Raw genomic sequence first — 20,188 nt, 5'->3', positions numbered from 1 at the left:
TACGCGGTACGATCAAGCCATGATTGTGGAATGTTACAAACATTCACCAGAAGAGGATAATCAGGCTCGAAATGGGAGATTTCTACCAGAATCAGCTAATGGACCAATGGTACCTCTGGGTTCCTAGTTCCCACCTGCATTAGCAAATGAACCCGTTGAAGACTCAGAGTATTATTTTCCACCCTTGAATAACAGTGTCCTAGTCGAGGGGATAAAAGAGGTATTCCACCAGTCCTCAGGAGGTGTGAATCAAAGAGTATATCAAAGAAATCAAAGAAATCAGGAACCCCTAACTACATCGATTCCTCCGAACAATTTCTCTACTCCTCCAGATCCGCAGGCTAGTAATAATCTAGGGTATCCTCAGCATATGCAAGAATATAGGCAAAAGAATGTTACACCGCCCAAGGGCGATGACATGAAAAGATTGGCCACGTTGGTGTTAGAAGAACTCAAGAAAGTCAAAGTTAGCCTACCACTCTATGAGCTTCTCAAAGTCTCAGAAATTAAAGATGCGGTGATTAATAGTCTGAATGGTTCAAGCACAGTAAGGTCAAATATTCAGCATCAGTCCAAAGAGGTGGCTAACAATGTCCAAGCCAACATCAATGTGACCCAAGAGGAAGCGGATAACAGGGAGCAATCTGAACAAGACGAATGCATGGTCCAGACCATAACCTTCCCAGCCAAAAAGGAAGATATGTTAGAAGGCAAAGTATTACTCAAAAGAGGCGAGACTAAGAAAACTCAACCCGCCATCAAAGAAAGCTTCACCACTAGTCAGACTCTTCCAGAGAGGGGAGTTGCCGTTAAGAAAGATGTGGTCAAGAAAGGAAAATCTCCGAACAAGGCGGACCACTCAAAAGAAGAGAGCCCAGAAAAGGATAATAATCCAAAGATCAACGAAGTAAAACATCAAGAACACAGTGGGGATTCCTCAATCCTTCCCCAAGGAAAAGATGAACCGGCCCCGTTCCTGCTATTAGTCAGAATTTTTGGGAAATTACTACACAATTGCCTCTATGATTCAGGAGCTTCCAGTAATGTGATGCCCCTGGCTGTCTGTCAGAGACTAGGAATAACTCCCGCTCCTACCAAAAGAAAAGTCACTCAGCTAGACAAGACAGAAGTTCCAGTCATGGGAGAATTGAACAATATCCACATGCAATTGGCTGCGGACCCAAGGGTTCAAAATTTCATAGACATATCATTCGTAGATATTCCCAATTCATATGGGATGCTTCTGAGTAGAGATTGGTCACGAAAGTTGAATGGGTATGTGTCAACCGACTTTGCACATATGTGGTTACCTTGGAGAGGAGTCCCAAACCAAATCAAAATCGACAGCACTCCAAGATTGAGACTTATGATAACCGAGTATGGGGAAGATAATGAAGTTCTATTCTTAGAGTCGGATTTAGGGACATACAAGCCTAAAGTGGGAGAGGTCCTGATGATACAAAACCAACAATATGGTCAACAAGAGGTGATGGAATCTACAAAAATTGTCGTAGAAAGTGACCAAGGATCCGACCAAGAAGATGATGGAATGTTAGAAAATTTTAGGAAATTCGTACATAGAAACATACAACAAAGTATGCAACTTGGTAACTTGGCATCCGTTCGAGATCTACTCCTCCCCAACTGGTGTAGGATACATAATGCCGTCCATTCAGAACTATCCTGTGCTTTGTGCTAGACCGCATTAGAACAAGTATACAAAAGAGTCCCATAGACATTGATTGTAGAAGAAATGGAACATTCAGAAATGGAAAGCTCCTCGGAAGATGAAACTCTATCCGACACATCAACCGAAAGCCAGGAGGACCAAGGAACGGAAGACCAAGAAAATGCAATATGGACATTAAGGTTCGATGGATCTAATTCCAAACAAGGATCTGGAGCAGGCTACGAATTAATTAGCTCGACAGGAGAAACTTACCTTGCTGCTCATAGGTTACAATTTCCTTGCACCAACAATGTAGCTGAATATGAATCCTTGATTCATGGGTTATTGATGGCTATCAAAAAGAAAGCAAAAATATTGCAAGTATATGGAGATTCAGAAATAGCTATAAGACAAATCAGAAGGCAGTATGTGTGCCATGACAAAAGGTTGACCAGATACCGAAATCGAGTTTGGGACCTCATTGAGAGCTTTGAGGCCTTCAACATCAAATCTATATACAGGCATCAGAATCGAGTGGCTAATTCCCTTGCACAAGCCGCCAGCTCTTTGATACCATTAGCGATGGAAGGATTGAAGAAGTTCACAGTAGAATTAACATCAGTACCTTCAGTCCCAGATAACATCACCAATTTTCAAGTTTTTGAAGATGACAAGCACATACTGGATTTCTTGACCAACACAGATGTCTTCTTAGCTTAAATCATTGACGAAGAAGAAGTGGAGGGAGCAGAATTGGATGCTGAAGGAGTTTTGAATTTGAAGACAAACACTATTCCAAAAGGTATGGTGGAGTTAGAAAGAATCTTTGATCCTGACAAATTGAAAGAGATAAAAAGCCACAACATGGAAGGAAACATGTGTGACGCAATCAACGTTGGTGATGATAAACAGGTTAGAAATGTGTTCATTGGAAAGGCCTGTACCACACCGGAAAGAAATGGAATCTTGAAAAATGTAAGCGATTTTCCAGATGTCATCGCTTGGAGTTATGAAGATCTCAAGACTTATGACACTGCAATTATCACTCACACAATCCCTTTGAAGCTAGGAAGCAAACCATTTAGGCAGAGGCAGAGGCCGAGGCCGGTTAATCCTTTGCTAGAACCCCTAATATATCAAGAAGTTAAGAAACTGCTCTCAGCCAAAATCATCTTCCCAGTAAGACATTCGACGTGGTTCGCCAATTTGGTTCCTGTCAGGCAAAAGAATGGAGAGATCAGATTGTGTGTTGATTTCAGAAATCTCAACCGAGCTTCAGAAAGGGACAATTATCCTCTACCATCACTGGATGAAGTATTGCAGATTGTCAACGGGTCGTAGATGATGTCTTTCTTGGATGGATATTCAGGTTATAATCAAGTTTTGGTCGAGCCTGAAGATCGACTAAAGACCGCTTTCACTACCAAGTGGGGTACATTTGCATACAAAAGGATGCCCTTCGGACTTATCAATGCCGGGGCCACATTCCAGAGGACCATGGATATTGCCTTCAGAGACTTAATTGGAAAGTGCATCATCATATATATGGATGATATCACAGTTTTCTCTAGAAAAAGGGAAGATCATGTGGATGACTTAAGAAGAGTCTTCCAAAGGTGCAAAAGGTACAGTGTTTCTCTCAATCCGAAAAAATGCATATTTGGGGTAACAGAAGGAAAGCTTTTAGGACATGTCATTTCAGAAAGAGGAATCTCCATCGATCCTGAAAGAGTAAAAGCTATATCCACTATCAATTTGCCAGCCAGCAAGAAAGAACTCAAATCATTCTTCGGCAAGATCAACTTTGTCAGAAAATTTATCACTGGATTTGCTGAGATAGTCAGACCTTTGAATGAGATGCTGAAGAAGGACGCAAAGATTGAATGGTCGCCACAGGCCAAGAGGGCATTCGAGGAGATAAAGACGGCAATCGCAGAAGCGCCAGTACTAATCAGTCCTGATTACCTCAAACCCTTCCACCTGTATTCCTTCGCTTCTGACTACACTTGTGCTGCTATTCTCACCCAGAGGAGTGAAGAGAGGGACAAGAATCCAATTGCATTCATGAGTACCCCACTGAAAGATGCAGAACTCAGATATCCCAACATTGAAAAACAGGCATACGCACTGGTCAAGGCCATTAAAAAATTCAGACATTACCTCTTAAGGGCCAAAATTTATGCAATAGTACCAGATGCAGCAGTCAAGACTCTCCTCATGCAAAATGAACTAGGAGAAAGAAGGGGCAAGTGGGTTGCCATTATCCAAGAGTTTGATATCGAAATCTAGCCTATGAAACTTGTTCGAGGACAAGCTTTAGCACAGACACTGGCAATTGACGGACTCAGATTAATCCAACAAGTTTATGAATTAGAGGATGTCACCCCTAATGAATGGTACAAAGAAATTGTGACATACCTGCTCAACAATAAATGCCCTGTTCGCATGACACCCACACAGAAAAGAGCATTAAGAATAAAGTGTCAACATTATATGCTTCAAGGATCCGTTCTATATCGCAGAAATCACGAAGGAATATATCTAAGATGTGTTGGCAAAGATGAGGCCAAACAAATAATTGAACATTTTCACTCCAAGTTTGGAACCGGACATGGGGCCAACCTAGCTACAGCTCATCAGATCTTGAGGGCAGGATATTACTAGCCTATGCTTTTCAAAGACACGTTTAATCATATCAGGACTTGTCACACTTGCCACGTCGCAGCTTTCAGAGAAAGGAATCCTGCCATGCCATTAAATCCAATGATTGAAGCAAGACCATTTGCCAAATGGGGAATGGATTTTATTGGTGTCATCAACCCCGCATCCTCGGCACAACACAAGTATATCATCACAGCTACTGATTATTGTACCAGATGGTCGGAAGCTCAAGCTCTTAAAGTATGCACTATTGAGGCCGTAATTAAATTTTTGGATGAAAACATTATCACGAGGTTTGGATGTCCTTATGCATTGGTTTGCGAGAATGGCTCAACCTTCACGTCATTGAGATTTTCGAATTGGGCTTTTGAGTATGGAATAACCCTTAAATTTTCGTCAAATTATTACCCGCAGGGTAATGGGTTAGCTGAATCGACTAATAAAAACTTACTCAGTGTTATCAAGAAACTGCTGGAAAGAAGTCCAAGAGAATGGCACACCCAATTGAGATTTGCCCTCTGGGCAGACAGAATCAGGACCAAGAACGCATTGGGGATTTCACCCTATTTTTTGGTTTATGGCCAAGACCCGGTATTCCCCATGCAACTCAGGATCCCGACCTTGAGATTTATCCAGGAATATATGGAAGACACCGATGTTGTCCAAGCCCGATTAACACAATTGTTGAATCTTGAGGAAAAGAGAGATCAAGCGTTGGAAAATTTTGCAAAACATCAAGGAGTTGTTAAAAGATGTTTCGATCGACAAGCTAGAGTCAAGGCGTTCTGGATCTCAGATCTTGTCTTATACTGGGATAAAGCACACGAGAAGAGGGGAGAGCATGACAAATTTGATAAGCTATGGAAAGGCCCTTATCAAATTTCAGAGATTTTGGGAGAAAATGCATTCAGACTGAAAACTTTAACTGGGGAAGACGTCCCATTACCTGTCAATGGGAGGTATCTCAAACATTATTTCCAGTCCTAAGATGCAAAAGGCCTTCCCCTGTACATAGCTAGTTTAGTTTGCTTTCGTTTTCGTTTGTCCTGTTTGTTTTGTTTTGGTTTGTCTTTCGCTTTGTTTTGGGTCTTAGTTTAGGTGTCTTGTCTTAGGTTTGTCTTGAGGGGTATCCATTTGAAATTGGGTGATTTTGTCATGAGGCACTCTGACTTCTCCCTAGGTTGTTGGTTTCATTTGGGCAATTATGAGGTCTTTTGGAAACGCAAAGAGGTTTCTTTTGATAAAACTTTGAGTCAGGCCGTATTTGCAATGAAGTAAGATTAGCTTATTGAACTCAAATATTTTTGTTCTCCAGTTATTATATCTTTTCACACTTATAATCTCCAAGCCGTTGTGGTTTTCAGGCAAAGCTGTGATCAGTGAAAAATCTAAAATCTGGCTTCAGTGCCACCGCAATCCTCAAACCCTAGTGGGCTTCACTGCTCACAAGCCAAAAGAATTGATGGAACAAAAAGCAATATCAAAAGGAGAAAGTGAAAATAAAAAATCAAAAGGAAAGAAAATGAGCCGACAAAGAAATATCAAATTGGCTAAAGGGAATATACGGATAACTCCATCGGGGCTATAGATGCCTGGCTGGCAATGGAGCAATGTTCGTGAGCTTGCGGCGATAACCTCGTCGGGAATATGGACGTCTGACTGGTAGCGAGGCTCTATCCAGGATGCTTTGGAGTTCAGATGAACTATGTAGCTTATCACAGGGAAACCTGGAGGATCATGATTGTCTTGTTGAGGGGAATTAACTCATTTGCACACACATGGGTAACTGTGGACTTAATACTTTGTCTCAATATGAGAATCTCTTCTTGTAAGTGTTGTTTAACTCCTTGTTTTATTGAGGGAGGTTTTCTGAGTTTTTCTTTAAGAAAGATTGATTCCCAAATGTTTACCAACATTCTCAGTGGTGTTGCCAGATGTTGTGACCATTTCACACATCGCCCCATTAGAATGGGGACCCCCTCTTTTTCGCTTTTGTTTTGCCTGTTCTTCTCTCTGCTTTTAGGGTTTTGAGTGAGTGCTCTGTTTGGGCTAGGGCTAAACCTTAGGGGTTTCTTTTGGATATTATTCAAGCTGAGTCCAGTCGAATTTTGAAAGTTATTAAGCGTCCTCCCGAGGATTGAGATTGAAACGATAGGGTAAGCCTGTCAGGAAAGTCAGATAGGTCTCAGGTTAGGTCTAGTTAGGTTTTTTGAGTTAAAATCCAAATTTTGTCTTAAGTGTTAGCATTTTGAATATGGTCTTGCCTAGGTAAGTTTTGATCAAATTTTGGAGGTAAGATGATGCCTGAAACACAAAAAGCGCTCCTGTCCCTCTCTGAAGGCCCAGGGCGAAATTCTTTCTAAGTGCAATTCGTGGTTTTTGATAGGCTTGCTAACTGGTTCCTGGCCTTGAAAATGACCTAACTCTGCCTTGTGAAGTAATTGGAGACCTAAATTTTGGATATTTTAGCCAGAAAGGATGAAATCGCTCCTGTCCCTCTCCGAGGATCCAGGGCGAAAATGTTATTCAATGCATATTTGTCACTGACTTTTCTATTTTGTTTTGTGCAGGGGTCTCCAGGAGAGATGATCGGACGTGACTTGATACTTTTGAAGATTTTGAAGGCATGAAAATGATGAATTTTGGAGGTTTTGGGAAAAAGCGCTCCTGTCCCTCTCCAAGGGTCCAGGGCGAAATTCTTTATATGCACATTTGTAGACCTTCTTTGGATTGGAACTCTTATTCATGGCGTATAACATGATGAAATCTTCCCTAGCAAGGACATTTCATCATGAAGGACGAAGCATTTTGGCCTTGAAGACAAAGTTCGCTCCTGTCCCTCACTGAAGGTCCGGAGCTTGATTTTAGAATTTGCACTATTCTTGCACGATCAAAGTGATTTTATGATTTGAAGAGATCAAGGAAAGCATGATCTATCCGTTGAATATAATTTGTGTGGTCCACAAAGGAGGAAATCAACCCAAATGACTAAAGGCGCTCCTGTCCCTCACTGAAGGACCATGGCGTTTTTTTCAAGATTCTCCTCTTTGTTTGAGATTTTGAGGCAAAACCTGACTTGGATAGGAGGGAGAAATGATGTTTTATACCTCAGATGTGATTGGGGGCTTTTCAGAACAAGGAAATATACCTAGAAGGCAAAGGTGCTCCTGTCCCTCTCCAAGGGTCCAGAGCGATTTTCTCAAGTGCAAATTTCTTGCAAAGACAAGGCAAGTTTTTGTGATTGAAACGAATGGAGGAAGGCATGTTTGGCCCGTTGAAGATAATTTGGAAGGCTAGCAAAGGGCGGATAAGCTTGAAAGTGAAAAATCGCTCCTGTCCGTCTCTGAGGGACCAGGGCGAAAAACCTAATATCTAGCCTTTCTCTCCAAATTTGGACAAATCTAAGCCAAGGTGCAAGTTTGAAAGGATGTTTAAAATGCCTTGAGGTGGAATTGAGATGCAAGATTTACAAATTTTGATGACAATTTACAAGTTCGCTCCTGTCCCTCTCCAAGGGTCCAGGGCGAAATTTCCAAATATGCCCATTTACCTTGCATTCCGAGATAACCTTTTTGTTTACAACACTCAAGAAGGGGGTGGAGAATGGTATTCTACGCCTTAGAGTAATTTGAAGATTGAAGCAATCAAGAGTTTGTACAAAGGACTCAAAAGCGCTCCTGTCCTTCACTAGAGGACCAGGGCGAAAATCTTTAACAACACCTATTTTGCCTAGCGAAAGCAAATGGAGCATGCATAGAACGGATGAAGGGGATCATTGTTTACCCCACAACGAAAGTTGGCAATTAAAGGATGAAGGATTAAGACCAAAAGTGAAAAATCGCTCCTGTCCCTCTCCAAGGGTCCAAGGCGAAAAGTCCTAAATGCACTTCCCTTCTAGAGATCAAGTGAAATTAAACTCAAAACTCCAATCAAAAAATGCCGTTTTAGATGCCTAGATGAAGTTTTGGCAATTAAAAATGAAGAATGCAAGGCTTAAATTGCAAGTTCACTCCTGTCCCTCTCTAAGGGTCCAGGGCGAAGTTATTGGCATTCTTTGTTTTTACCTTATTTCAACGTTGATATCCTCTAAAAATGCATTGGATGCCAAAATTGCTAACTTCGAAATATTTGGAAAAATTAAATTAAATTGGCATTTAATAAAAGACACATTGACATTTAATAAATTAATTTTTAGCCTCAAAGAATCGAATTTTTTATTATAAGGGCATTTAAAATTAATTTTTTATTAAATTAAAATTAAAATGGAGCGCTTGGGGGCTTATTTTCATTTCTTTTATCAAGTCGGCCTCTCCTTTTTGCAATTTTATTTATTTTTTTGGCCTATTTTGCCAAGTCGGCCTAGGAGGAGTAGGGTGGTGAGCGCTCTATATATTGGGGGTGTGTTCTTTCATCATTCAAATCATTCACTCATTACTTCAAGTGCGAATTTTGAGAGCAAGAGGAAGTGCGAAAGCTGGTCTATTTTGAGCGAATTTATCTTAAGTATTGAAGACTAGAGGTGGTGGAGTTGATGCTTGTGAAGACTAAGGAGGCGCATTTTGCTAAAGGGAGAGCTTTGATCTACATTTTTGCCTAGCGAATTCTCCTATTTTTGCATCATTTCTTAGAGTTAATTCTCAAGAGGAGGTATGGCGAAATCACCTTGACACCATTATTGAAGATTTGAATTTGGAGCTTTGTTTTGAAAATTCTAAGTTTGATGTAGTTAATTAGGAAATGATAACTCAAGATTTATCATGAAGTTTCCTAATTAAAATCTTAAATATTCCTTTCTACTTTATATTTCTACGCTTTAAGGTATATTACTCATTATGAAATGTTGTGTAGGTGTCAAGATGGCGACTCCAAAAGCAGGAGCATCTACTAATTGTCTGGGTCTCATGAAGGAAGATCAGAGGAATGAAGAATTGGAGACCAGGATCGTGTCCAAGTGGAGCAATATTGGAGATACCAACTTGGGAAACTTCAGTGTGAAGAAGTTTCGAGAGGTTCCTTACATTGGCAAGCCATCACCTGTTGCAAAGAGAATAATTGAAAGTGGCATCATCAAGGCGGCCGGTTTCCCTCCATCAGTCCAGTGTCATGAGCTGATGATCGAGTGTGCCCGCCATTATGACTCACAATCAAGATCGATCGTATCCAAGGAAGGGAACACTTTGGCTTACCTTTCAGAGGAGGCTATAAGTGAGGCTCTCCATCTTCCAGAGCATAAATATATGATTTACAAAAGCCTAGAAGGAGCCAGGTCAATGTATGAAGATGATCCAGACACTTGCTTGAGCATCATCAATAAGAATTGGTTACTCAAACGTCGTCCTCGCCTGAGCAAGATTCCCAACACACCACATAGGATCGACTTCCAGGAGGAGTACAGAGATTTGATAACTTTGCTCAATCGAGTTATAGGGGCTCCTCAAGCTTTCTACTTTGAGAAGTGGATGTTCTACTTCATCCAAGTGATAGTTCAAGGGAAAGGAACGATTCATTGGGCTAGAATTATTAGCCATTGCTTGGATGTGCAGTTAAGAAGACTAAAGCCTACCAAGTCATTCCACATGAGCTCATACGTCATATATGCCTTGATCAGGAGTTTCAAATATGCAGGGCTACCTCACAGAGGAGTGATCGGAAGAGGACCCGGAGAGGTGAGAGTTTGTGACTCTTATGTTCATTTGCATCATCCACCAGGAAGTAACTACAAGTTAGTCAATGATACCTTCACGATGAACATCACTAGGATATTGCAAGGCGGGATTCACAATCGACTATCTCTGGATGCACAAGAGCTTGTAAAGAGGTATGTTGCTTGGTTCATCCAATTTCAAAAGTTTACATATATCAGAGTTCATGGGTGTCCTTCACCTCCTTACATGTTGCCAAGGTATCCGACAGACAGGATAGTACTGCTTGAGGTGACCAGACAGTTGGCAGCCTATGCCAAGACATTCAGACACAGGCATGGAAATGGAATTCCCGTGCGCATCATATTGGGGAATTCAGTTGAGGTATGTCCTAATACTCAAGCCTTGGATGATGCAGAGAGGGAATTGGCCTTATATTCATTCACGTTCTTTGCCTCGAGGGAGAATTTCGATCCTCATGGTTATATGGAAGAGACAGTTGGTAGGAAGTACAAACACGAATTCCAGGTAGAGGACTTTTGGATGAATCTCTCAAGTGATTTAGAAGTGAAAAGAAAGATGCATTCCAGATTACCTTTAGATTTCATCAGGAAATGCAAAGTTTACAGAGTGGCCGATCAAGCTCAGGACAGTGGTAGACATCTCCAATCATCCTATGACAGAGAGGACAAAGCAGTAAAGATAGATTGGAACGAGCCTGAGATTTTGGACTTGAGAGCTTTGATGGCTCCAGTTTTGTCATGTACTTGTAGATGGGTGGATGTACAACATCAAAAGTTAAGAGAACAGAACGTACCAATGACTTTTACTTTGGAGGAAAAACCAGAAGAAGGAGGAGCAAGCGCAAGTGAAGGCAATTCTCATCCTAGAGGCGCGAAGAGAAAAGAAAGACCTGAGAAAAGGGAACCCTCCAAGAAGAAGCAAGAGGCCAATCGAGATCGCTCATCAGGCACTTCTTCTTGACATGAAAAAAGGACAAGTCAAGTTGAAGGACAAGAGAAGACGGTGCCTGAGGTTGATGAGTCTATGGAGTCAATGGTACAAAATGATAAACTTGAAAAGGGGCAGGCACCTCAGCTTTCATCAAGTCAATCTCCCCAGGTTGATCAGCTACATGAAGAGAAGAATGATGATGAAGTGACATCTCCTCTCCGGGAAGACGAACCATTGCCTAAAGAAATACAAGTTAGAGAGACGAGATCTGCCATTCCAGATTGGTTGAAGGAAAGACTGACAAGGGTGATTGTGATTGAGGATGAAGATAATGTAATTGACTTAGAGAGCCTTATAGGAAATTCTCAAGAGGCAACGGAGAAGAGGAAGGCCACGAAGATGTCCAAGATGATCACAGATGAGGCAGGATCTAGGAAATTGCAGATTGCTACACTAGTAGTTGACAAGTATGAAGGTGAAATTCTTGTAGAAGAGTATGATGTAGAAACGTTTGAGCTTGGTCCACTCACTGCTGAGCAGGCACTGGATGAGGCAACCGATTCATTTGAAGCACTTAAAGACAAGCTTAAGGAAGAAGTGGAAAAGAATAGAAAGCTTGAGAGAGAGGTCGGTGCTTGGAGAAGCTACTTTGGTCATCTCAATCAGCCCTTGAGACGTTAGGGTCCAGCAGTGTCTCCTGTGCAAGCACTTCCCCTTGAATCAGTTGGTGAGGCAGAAAGAGTCAAGAGCTTGGTTCAGCTTATGAGCTCTTGGATTGACAAATCCCACACAGTAGCCGTTGAATTTACAACAAGAATGATGCAGACAATCCACCGAGCTATCCAAGTCCTTGAGATCATCCACAACCTAATGATAACGGTAGCCGCTTTCGCTCACACTAGAGATGTTATCATTCCTGTTCTGCAAGTAATCAGGCAAACACCAAGGAAGATCCTAGCACAAGAAAAGATAATGGATGGAGGAGCTCATAATTTACTTCAGTGGTCAACTCTACTTCAGATGAAGGAGGTTCTTTTCGAGGACATCAGCACCAAATGCAATCAAGTTGAGGGCGTCATCCATCCAATTCAGGATAAGGTGTTTGAAGTGTTATGTACCATTCTCGGCAGGAGGATCGAAGTTGAGACAGATGTGGACCTTCAAGAGTTGGAAGAGAGAGTCAAGGTCATCTTTTGCAAAGATGAGAATGTCATCACAGATGGGCAACGGGATCTAATGTTCACTACTATGCTCCTGATTGAGAAAATCAAGGAACTCGAACCAGGATGGGATGCAGCTCTTCTCAAGGCCTTTGATCAGGTTATCCACTTGGAGGAGCGAATGGGGAATCTTCTCGAGATTCCTATTGCTGAGATTGAAGGAATTGTGTCCAGATTCGTTGCATATGCTAAGAAAGAACATTGGAAGGGGAATAAGGTTCTAGAAGAGAGGTTGTTATAAAATGATGTGGCATCTTAATTATCATTGGTCTATGTTCCCTCGATTTTTGTGCCAATTAAATATTTGGCTATGCATTTAATAATGTTCAACTAAAAGGCGAACTTTTGTAACAAACCCTAATTAGGGTTTAGGTGTCAAAATCTCAGCCGTTGATCTTCTTTTGATCTGGGCCGTTCATTGTAATTGAGGATGCTATATATACCCTCACTCATTTTCATTTTTTGTAAGAAGAGATTAGAATGAGAGATTAAGAGGAGAAATAGATATTAGAGTCAGATAGTTAGAAGTTATTTTGTAGCAAGATTGAGCATTGAGGAGAGAATTTCAAGCAATTGTTGTCTATTTTGGCTTTGAGATCAATAAAATATTGAAGTTATGGTGTTTTATTGCAATTCTTGTGGCTACTTTCATGGTTGCTTACTTTCTTGAATCATTCTTGGTTGAAGTAGTATTTAAATTTGAAGGACTAAGTGTTGAGCTTGATCTTTGGTGAGATTCACGTTCCAAACCACTAGCTTCTTGCTGATTGTAAGGACGCCTTGTGTGGTCAACTGGAGATATTTGGATTGCTTAAACCTTCAATCATCATTGAACTATTGATATGTACCTTCATGATAGTGTCTATGGTTCTTGATGAATTGAAAAATCATTAGTCACCTTAGAAGATCGCATCAATTTCAGTAGAGTTGTTATTCCTTGGCAATACTGAAATTGGTAGAATCTTACCAAGTCTAGCCTACATTGAATCATTCTTAGGATTAGATTAGAATTCATCTCTTGCAAACCCTACCTTTTGATCTTTTGAGAACTTGTTAGTTTTAGGAAATTCTGTCCCTGCAATTCGGAAACGTAAGGCCCCTTGATGAAACAGCATTCACAACGACCACTGGTGCTTATCCACACGTAGAGACCCTACATCAAAGAACGTTGGAGTCATCCTGATTGATCCTTTTTTGTGACATCTTCAGCAATCAGAGGCTTTATTCAAGAGAGGATAAGGTACCCTTGGGTATTTTATTCTGTGTTTGATTGTGTACAAAATACACGTCAACAAGTCCATACTTGGTTTTCATCACTTTTCTGTTCTTCTTGTGAAGTCTGACTACATGACTTTGCTTTTCTTTCATTTTTTTCTTGTGATTTTTGTGGGTCTTCTTCAAATGAATTATCAGCTTCTGGAACCTTGATTTCCTCTAATGTCAAGGCTTCAGGAATCCTTTTATGAACTTGCTCTAAAGCAATTTTGCACATGGCACATGAGAACTCAGAATGGAAGGCATTGTGTATCCTACACCAATTAGGCAGTAGTAGATCTTGAACACATGCCAAGTTACCTAGCTTGATGCCTTGTTTGATGTTTTTGTGGACGAACCTCCCGAAATTTTCAAACATCCCATCATCGTCTTGATCTGAAGTGTGGTTGCTCTCAACAACAGCTTCTGTAGAGTTTATGATCTCCTGCGAATTGACTTTTTCATGGATACTTTGCAGCATTAAGACCTCTTCAATTTTGGGTTGATATGTTCCAAGATCTGTTTCTAGGAAAATAGAATTTCATTATTTTCACCATATTCTGTTATCATTAGCCTTAACCTTGGAGTACTATCAATCTTCATCTGGTTCGGGACTCCTCTCCATGGCAACCACATGTGCGAAAAGTCAGTTGAGACGTACGCATTCAATCTTCGTGACCAATCTCTTCTTAGGAGCATGTTGTATCCATTAGTTATATCCACGACTGATATATCTATAAAATGTTGGACTCTTGGGTCGGCTGCTAGTTGCATGTGAATATTGTTGAGTTCCCCTACCACTAGAACTTCGGTCTTATCTAATTGGGTCACTTTCTTCATGGTAGGTGTAGGAGTTAAGCCTAACTTTCTGCAGATGGCTAAGGGCATGACGTTGCTTGAAGCTCTTGAATCATACAAACAATTGTGTAAGAGTTTTCCAAATATCCTGATCGAAAGCAAGAATGGAGCTGGCTCGTCTTTTCCTTGATAGAGGATTGTTGTCTTATCCTTTTGTCCATGTGAACTCTTTTCCTCTTTATTATCATTCCCTTTTGAACTCACGCCCTTACCAATGTTCTCTCTGTGAAGCTTTCTCCTTTTTGGTTGTGTCCTTTTTGATGGTAGTCTCTTCTTTTGCAGTAACTTCACCCGTGGTAAAATTTTCTCTTACAACTGGCGTATCCTGGGCTTTCTTGGCATTATCTCTTTTGAGCAGCGTTTTTTACTTCCAACATATCTTCTTTTTTTGGTAGGATGGACGAACCTTGTACCATGCATTCTGTACTAGATGACTGTTGCTCTTCATTCGGTTATTCCTGAATCATATTTATGTTTGTTTGGGCGGTATTGGTTGTTCCTTTTGAGACATTGGAGGTATTCTGATTGTTTGCCCTTGTTGTAGTGGTGTTGCTCAAGCTATTTATCAAAGTTTCTCTGATTTCAGGTACTTTCATCAACTCAAACAATGATAGACTAACCTTGACCCTTTTGAATTCTTCAACCACGTTCAAGCTCAGCTTCTTCAATTCATCCTTCGGAGGAGAAGGCATATTCTTTTGTCTATACTCTGGCACCTCTTGTGGATAACCTGGTACGTTACTGGCACTTGGGTTCGGTGGAGTAGAGAAATTGTTTGGGGGAATTGATGTGATCAATGGCTCTTGATTTCTATAATTCCTCTGATACACCCTCGGTCCTTGATTTCTTGATTGTTGTTGTGTTTGTACTTCTTTTATTCCTTCAACTAAAACGCTGTTGTTGAGTGGTGGAAAAATATAATCTAAGTCTTCAACAGGTCCATTTGTGGAAGCAGGCGGGAATTGAGAGCTTGGTGGTACCATTGGTCCATTAGTGGATTTTGGAGGAAATCTCCCATTTTGTAGTTGGTCATCATATATTGGAGGGAACTTGAAGTCTTCTACGATCAGAGCTTGATCATATTGTGTTGTAGGAACTATCTCATAACCTGTTGTAGGAGGATTCTTTGATGCTTCAGTGTTACGCATCTCTTGTTGAAATATGTCAGCAGCTATCTTAAATTCGGGGCATTGAAGTTCAGAATGTTGGTTCGTGTTGTGCAATCTACACCAACTTGATAATACTGCTTCTGCTAGGAACACCTTTTCTGTAGGTACATTAGAGTTTGTGCCCCCATAAGATGAGTCAAGTACATGGCATCTGGACATGCTGATGTGTAACTCCTTGATTTGGTGAGTGCTGACTAGGATGACACCTCAGTTTGCTTGTACTTGGTAGATCAACACAAAGTGTATGAGCAATATCTCTTGATACTCAACATTATTCAATTAATTCAATGTGATGATGGTTGATCTTTCCTTATTCATGATCTTCAACCTCATGTTGTGGAATCCTTGGTTTCTGGTCACTTTCTTGATGATGTTTGATCTTGAAATTCCTTGGCTTTGACTTGAATTCCTTGGTGTAGTTGTGAAATCCTTTGTTTTGAGCTTAGATTCCTCTTGTTATCCTTTGAAACTTCTTGCATCCTCCTTCTTGAATGTCTTGAATTTGTCTTCCTTGAAGTTGTGATGATATTGACTCACCTTGGAATGTAGAAAATTCCTTGCCTTGAGTGTGTAGAACATGACTTAGTTGTTTCTCCTTCATCCTTTTGCTTCCTTTGTATTCCCTTGCAATCATACCCACGAGAGAAGAAAACAGAAATCAATCTCTAACAATTACATCATTTAAATCATGAGGCTAACTTCTCAAGATCCTTTTAAAATCTGGAAACGATCACTTAAGGACTAAAAAATGCATGATGTTGGTTATGTTTGCTGCTATTCACATCCTCAGGCCCGAGTTTACTCTCGCTTTTAGGTCTGATCACCTACACTTCACCCCTGATTTTATGTGCTATTGTCCTCCAAGTCCTGATTGCTGATGTTGAGGTTGAACTTGCTGTCCAGAAAGCTTTCTTTGCTGATGTTGATGGTAGACAGGGTTCGCTGATGATGAAGATGAATGGATGAATCTATCTCGCTCTTAATCAAATTCGCTGCACTTGTGGAGATTTAAATCACTGCTCTGCTCTTTTAGGGAATAATTCGCTTTGTTTAAGTGATTAAATGACTAAATACGACTTGGCATTTATAGGCCCTCAAGGGGATAGGTGTGTCTTTTCAGTTCTTATGCCAACTTGACAAGGCTTTAAATAAAATCAATATTATTTCCAAAGGGGGCTGGCTTGGTTGCATTTTAGCATTTTTTATTAAATTTGAACTCTTGCGCCAGTAATGTTTGTTCCTGCCGCTGGTTGGTGAGATCAAAAGAGAAATTCGGACTTTTTGATGAGCAAAGGAAGGCAGCTCAGGGTTTTGCATGAGTGAAGAAAGTGATGCCGGGCTTTTGAATGAGAAAAGGAAGTGGGATTGCTCCTCCAAGAGGGCAATGGAAGTGGATTAAACTTGCCATCTCCAGTTTGCTCTCATCAACTTCTTCATTAATTTGTCCCTTTTCACCAATTTATGCCATGTCAATGAGCAAAGGCAAGGTAGTATTTAAGGTGAAGCATAAGAAATGCTTAAGGTTTCTTCCTCCATTCGCCTAAGCTTATCAATTCTCCTTCAAAGAACGCCTTGCATATACATCAAATCTCTTAGGATGATAAGAAAAAAATGTCTACTAGGCCTGATCACTGGTTAGAAGATCAAAATCATTACTCAACAAAGGCACTAAACCGTAATTCATGAAGAGCAAAGACATTTCGGACCTCATAGAAGGCAAAGGAAGTCATGTCGCTCCTCTCAAGTAGAAAAGGAAGTGAGGTTGCTCCTCTAAGAGGGCAAAGGAAGTCAGGCTGCTTCTCTAAGAGGGCAAAGGAAATTTTCCTATACTTAGCCAAATTTTGCCCATGCGACTTACTTCTCCATAAAGTGCAATCAGTCCTCTGGGTGGCAAAGGAAATCTCTCTATACTTAGTGAAATTTCATCCAAGGGATTCACCTTTCAAACCTCCTCACCTATCTTGTTCAAATTAACTTTACTTGACACCTTCCATTCAATTTTTCGCCACCATAGGCTTTGATCAATTGGGTTGATGACCAAACATTAACCCTAGTCACTCAAATGCAAAAGAAGGAATGCTACAAGACATCAAATGCTCATCCTTGATCAAAAGGTTTTCTATATTGATTGGGGCTTCTATGAGATCAAAGGAAGTGACTGTCAATGCCTTGGAAGAGAAAAGGAAGTCACTATCAATGCGCCATTGAAGAGCAAAGGAAGTGACTGTCAATGCCTTGGAAGAGCAAAGGAAGTCATTGTCAGTGCCATTAAAGAGCAAAGGAAGTTAGTTCGGACTTTCCCAGGGGCAAAGGAAATTTTCTTATACTTAGTCAAATTTTGCCCAAGACACCTCATCTCACATCTCACAAGCCAATGATGATGATCAAATGGAATGATCATCATATAATCATTCATTTTCTAAGCTTTGACAACTGACTAACTTCACTTAATCAAGAGAGAGAGACTTGACTTGATTTCCTCCTGGACACCTGAGAAACTACACCTCAACGCAAAGGCTAATAGCAAAAGACTCTACCACTATCCTAGAAAGCAGAAAAAAGTGGGGGTCCCCATTTGCAATGGGGCGATGTGTGACTGCGTCACAATAGGTCCCATCATACATGTAATGAATTCCAGGATGAGGCAACATCTTTATTCTATTGGACACATTTTTATTTGGTAATATGATAGCTTCCAGAAGATCATCAACATGACCAAAACCATTTTCTTTTGAAACTTAAGTATTGCCAGCCCATAGACTTTTTTTCAGTTGCACCAGTGGTGAAAATGAATGTATCTACATGTTCGAATTCATTATTTACTGTGAATAATATGTTACAAAAATCATATTATTGAATTTTAAAACTGGTTAATTATGACGGGAAGGATTGGATTCACTGCCCAAATTTGCAAATCAGCTGGAAATCACTATAACTTAAAAAACTTGAAACTAATTGGGCACAAGATAACATATAACCTACCTTGTTTATAATTGCCATGGAATATACTAATAGTGAATATACAAAAAAAATTGCTTTTGCATAATGTGTGTCACCTAATAACTTCTTTTTCTTGATAAAACAGATATTCTATCTGAATGTAGTATTTTATTAAATCCTGGTGTCTTAGAAATGCTCCATGTACTTTGCTAACCTATCAGTTATCACATATGATGATACTTATTTTGTTTTTGATGTTTGAGCAGTTATGAAGTTATTCTTTGTATAGATACAAAGAAACACAAAAGAGAAGGTCCCATTTATTACTACATCTTCAACACGCTCCTCATATGTTTACTCGTCCTTCACATTTATTGGTGGGTTTTGATCTACCGAATGCTTGAACGGCAAATGAAGGCAAGAGGCAGGATTAGTGAAGACGTCAGATCAGGTCTGTCTATCTCTTCACTGTTTTTTATCCACTAACAGTCAATTTTCCTCTTAACTGATAATTTTTGGTCAAAATTGCATTTAACTTTCAAATTATTTTCTGATATTATAGATTCTGAAGATGACAAAGAAGATTGAACTTTTCTAAAGGAGCAATATTCTGAGGGATCAGAATGGAGGAGTTATTCTTGGAATGTTTGTCAAATGGGTTTTTGGTGCTGATATCAAATGTATGCACCATCACACATTATTATCATGTAACAATTATGGAATTCTGTTTGTGAGTTACCGCATTGAAGATAGCAAGCGAATGCAAGAGTAGTTGTCTAGTCTGCAGCTTTAGTTAGCTGAAACAATATTATTGGAAACCAAAAATGTATCTGGCTTTGTTTATTGAATGGAAGTTTCAATGTGACTCCATGGGGTGTAAGTTCTCACTAACTTGTATTTCAAGTTCTTGACTTCTGAGTTTTGAAGATATTGTGCATGGTTTTCATGTCACGCAATGGGCTCATTCCATTGCATGTTTCATCAAATCCTGTCATCTTAGAATTGTAATTTCTAACCCCTTTTAACATTGCTGGCTTGTCCTGATCCTACTGTGCTCTCAGATGCAAGTGTTAAGAAGGTGTAATGATTTCTAATCATTTTTGGGGTATTGAAAATTTGATGCTTAAATTTATTGCAAAGCATCAAATTTTGAACAATATGTTTGCAGAGTTGGATTAATACCCAGAAGTAGAACTGAGTGATGTGTGAATGGCGTGTCAAAATTGGATATAATAATGGGATTTTGATGTTAAACACAAAACGTGGTTGCCTGTTGCACCTTAGCTCTGGGATATTGATACAATTTGACACAAGATACATTCGTTGCTCTTTCAAGGGCTTTAATTTTTTTTTCCGTGAACAGTATGCACAGATCTGCTCAATAGTGGTTTACTCTTGTGGCAGTTTGTTCACAAGCTTCCTAACTCGTGTATGTATATTAGATCTCTATTATTGTTCATTATTGTTGTCTTCTATGCTGTTGCATGCACTTTAGATAGCAACCATTAGAAGAAAATTCAAGGTGGTAAATGTTAACCGGGGGATGGGAATCTGTGGCTCATTTACTGAATTTAAACATATTCCTTTCCGTGCACTGTATAATCTAAGTTAAATATAAAATAAAAGATTAAAGTATAAATTAATTGTAAAAAATAATCAAAAAATTACGTGACTTTTGTAAGTTAATACAATAGACAAAGACAGGAAAACAAGAGAATAAGAAATGACCAAAATATTAAGCATGTAGAAGCTTTAGGAAAATATAGTGGCTTTTAATGCTTTGAGATTTCCACATGTTAATCAGTTTAGGTAATGCTTGTT

General features: G+C 39.9%; 1 protein-coding gene across 3 annotated transcripts in view; it reads left to right on the top strand.

Moving 5' to 3' along the window:
* Positions 1-19,577, top strand: part of LOC131076789 (ASC1-like protein) — a 130,180-nt gene extending 110,603 nt beyond the window's left edge. For 2 of the 3 annotated variants that reach the window (XM_058014114.2, XM_058014115.2), the window contains exons 6-7: positions 18,634-18,818; positions 18,930-19,577. In XM_058014114.2, coding sequence (XP_057870097.1) covers positions 18,634-18,818; positions 18,930-18,955 — 211 coding nt within the window. In that variant the 3' untranslated portion in view covers positions 18,956-19,577. The remainder of the gene's footprint in view (positions 1-18,633; positions 18,819-18,929) is intronic. The other variant, XM_058014113.2, reaches the window with a different exon arrangement.
* Positions 19,578-20,188: the final 611 nt, after the last annotated feature.

This window comes from Cryptomeria japonica, chromosome 11 (genome assembly GCF_030272615.1).
Source record: "Cryptomeria japonica chromosome 11, Sugi_1.0, whole genome shotgun sequence".
In the NCBI taxonomy this organism is placed as follows: domain Eukaryota; kingdom Viridiplantae; phylum Streptophyta; class Pinopsida; order Cupressales; family Cupressaceae; genus Cryptomeria; species Cryptomeria japonica.
This window is presented reverse-complemented; position numbering and strand designations above follow the sequence as displayed.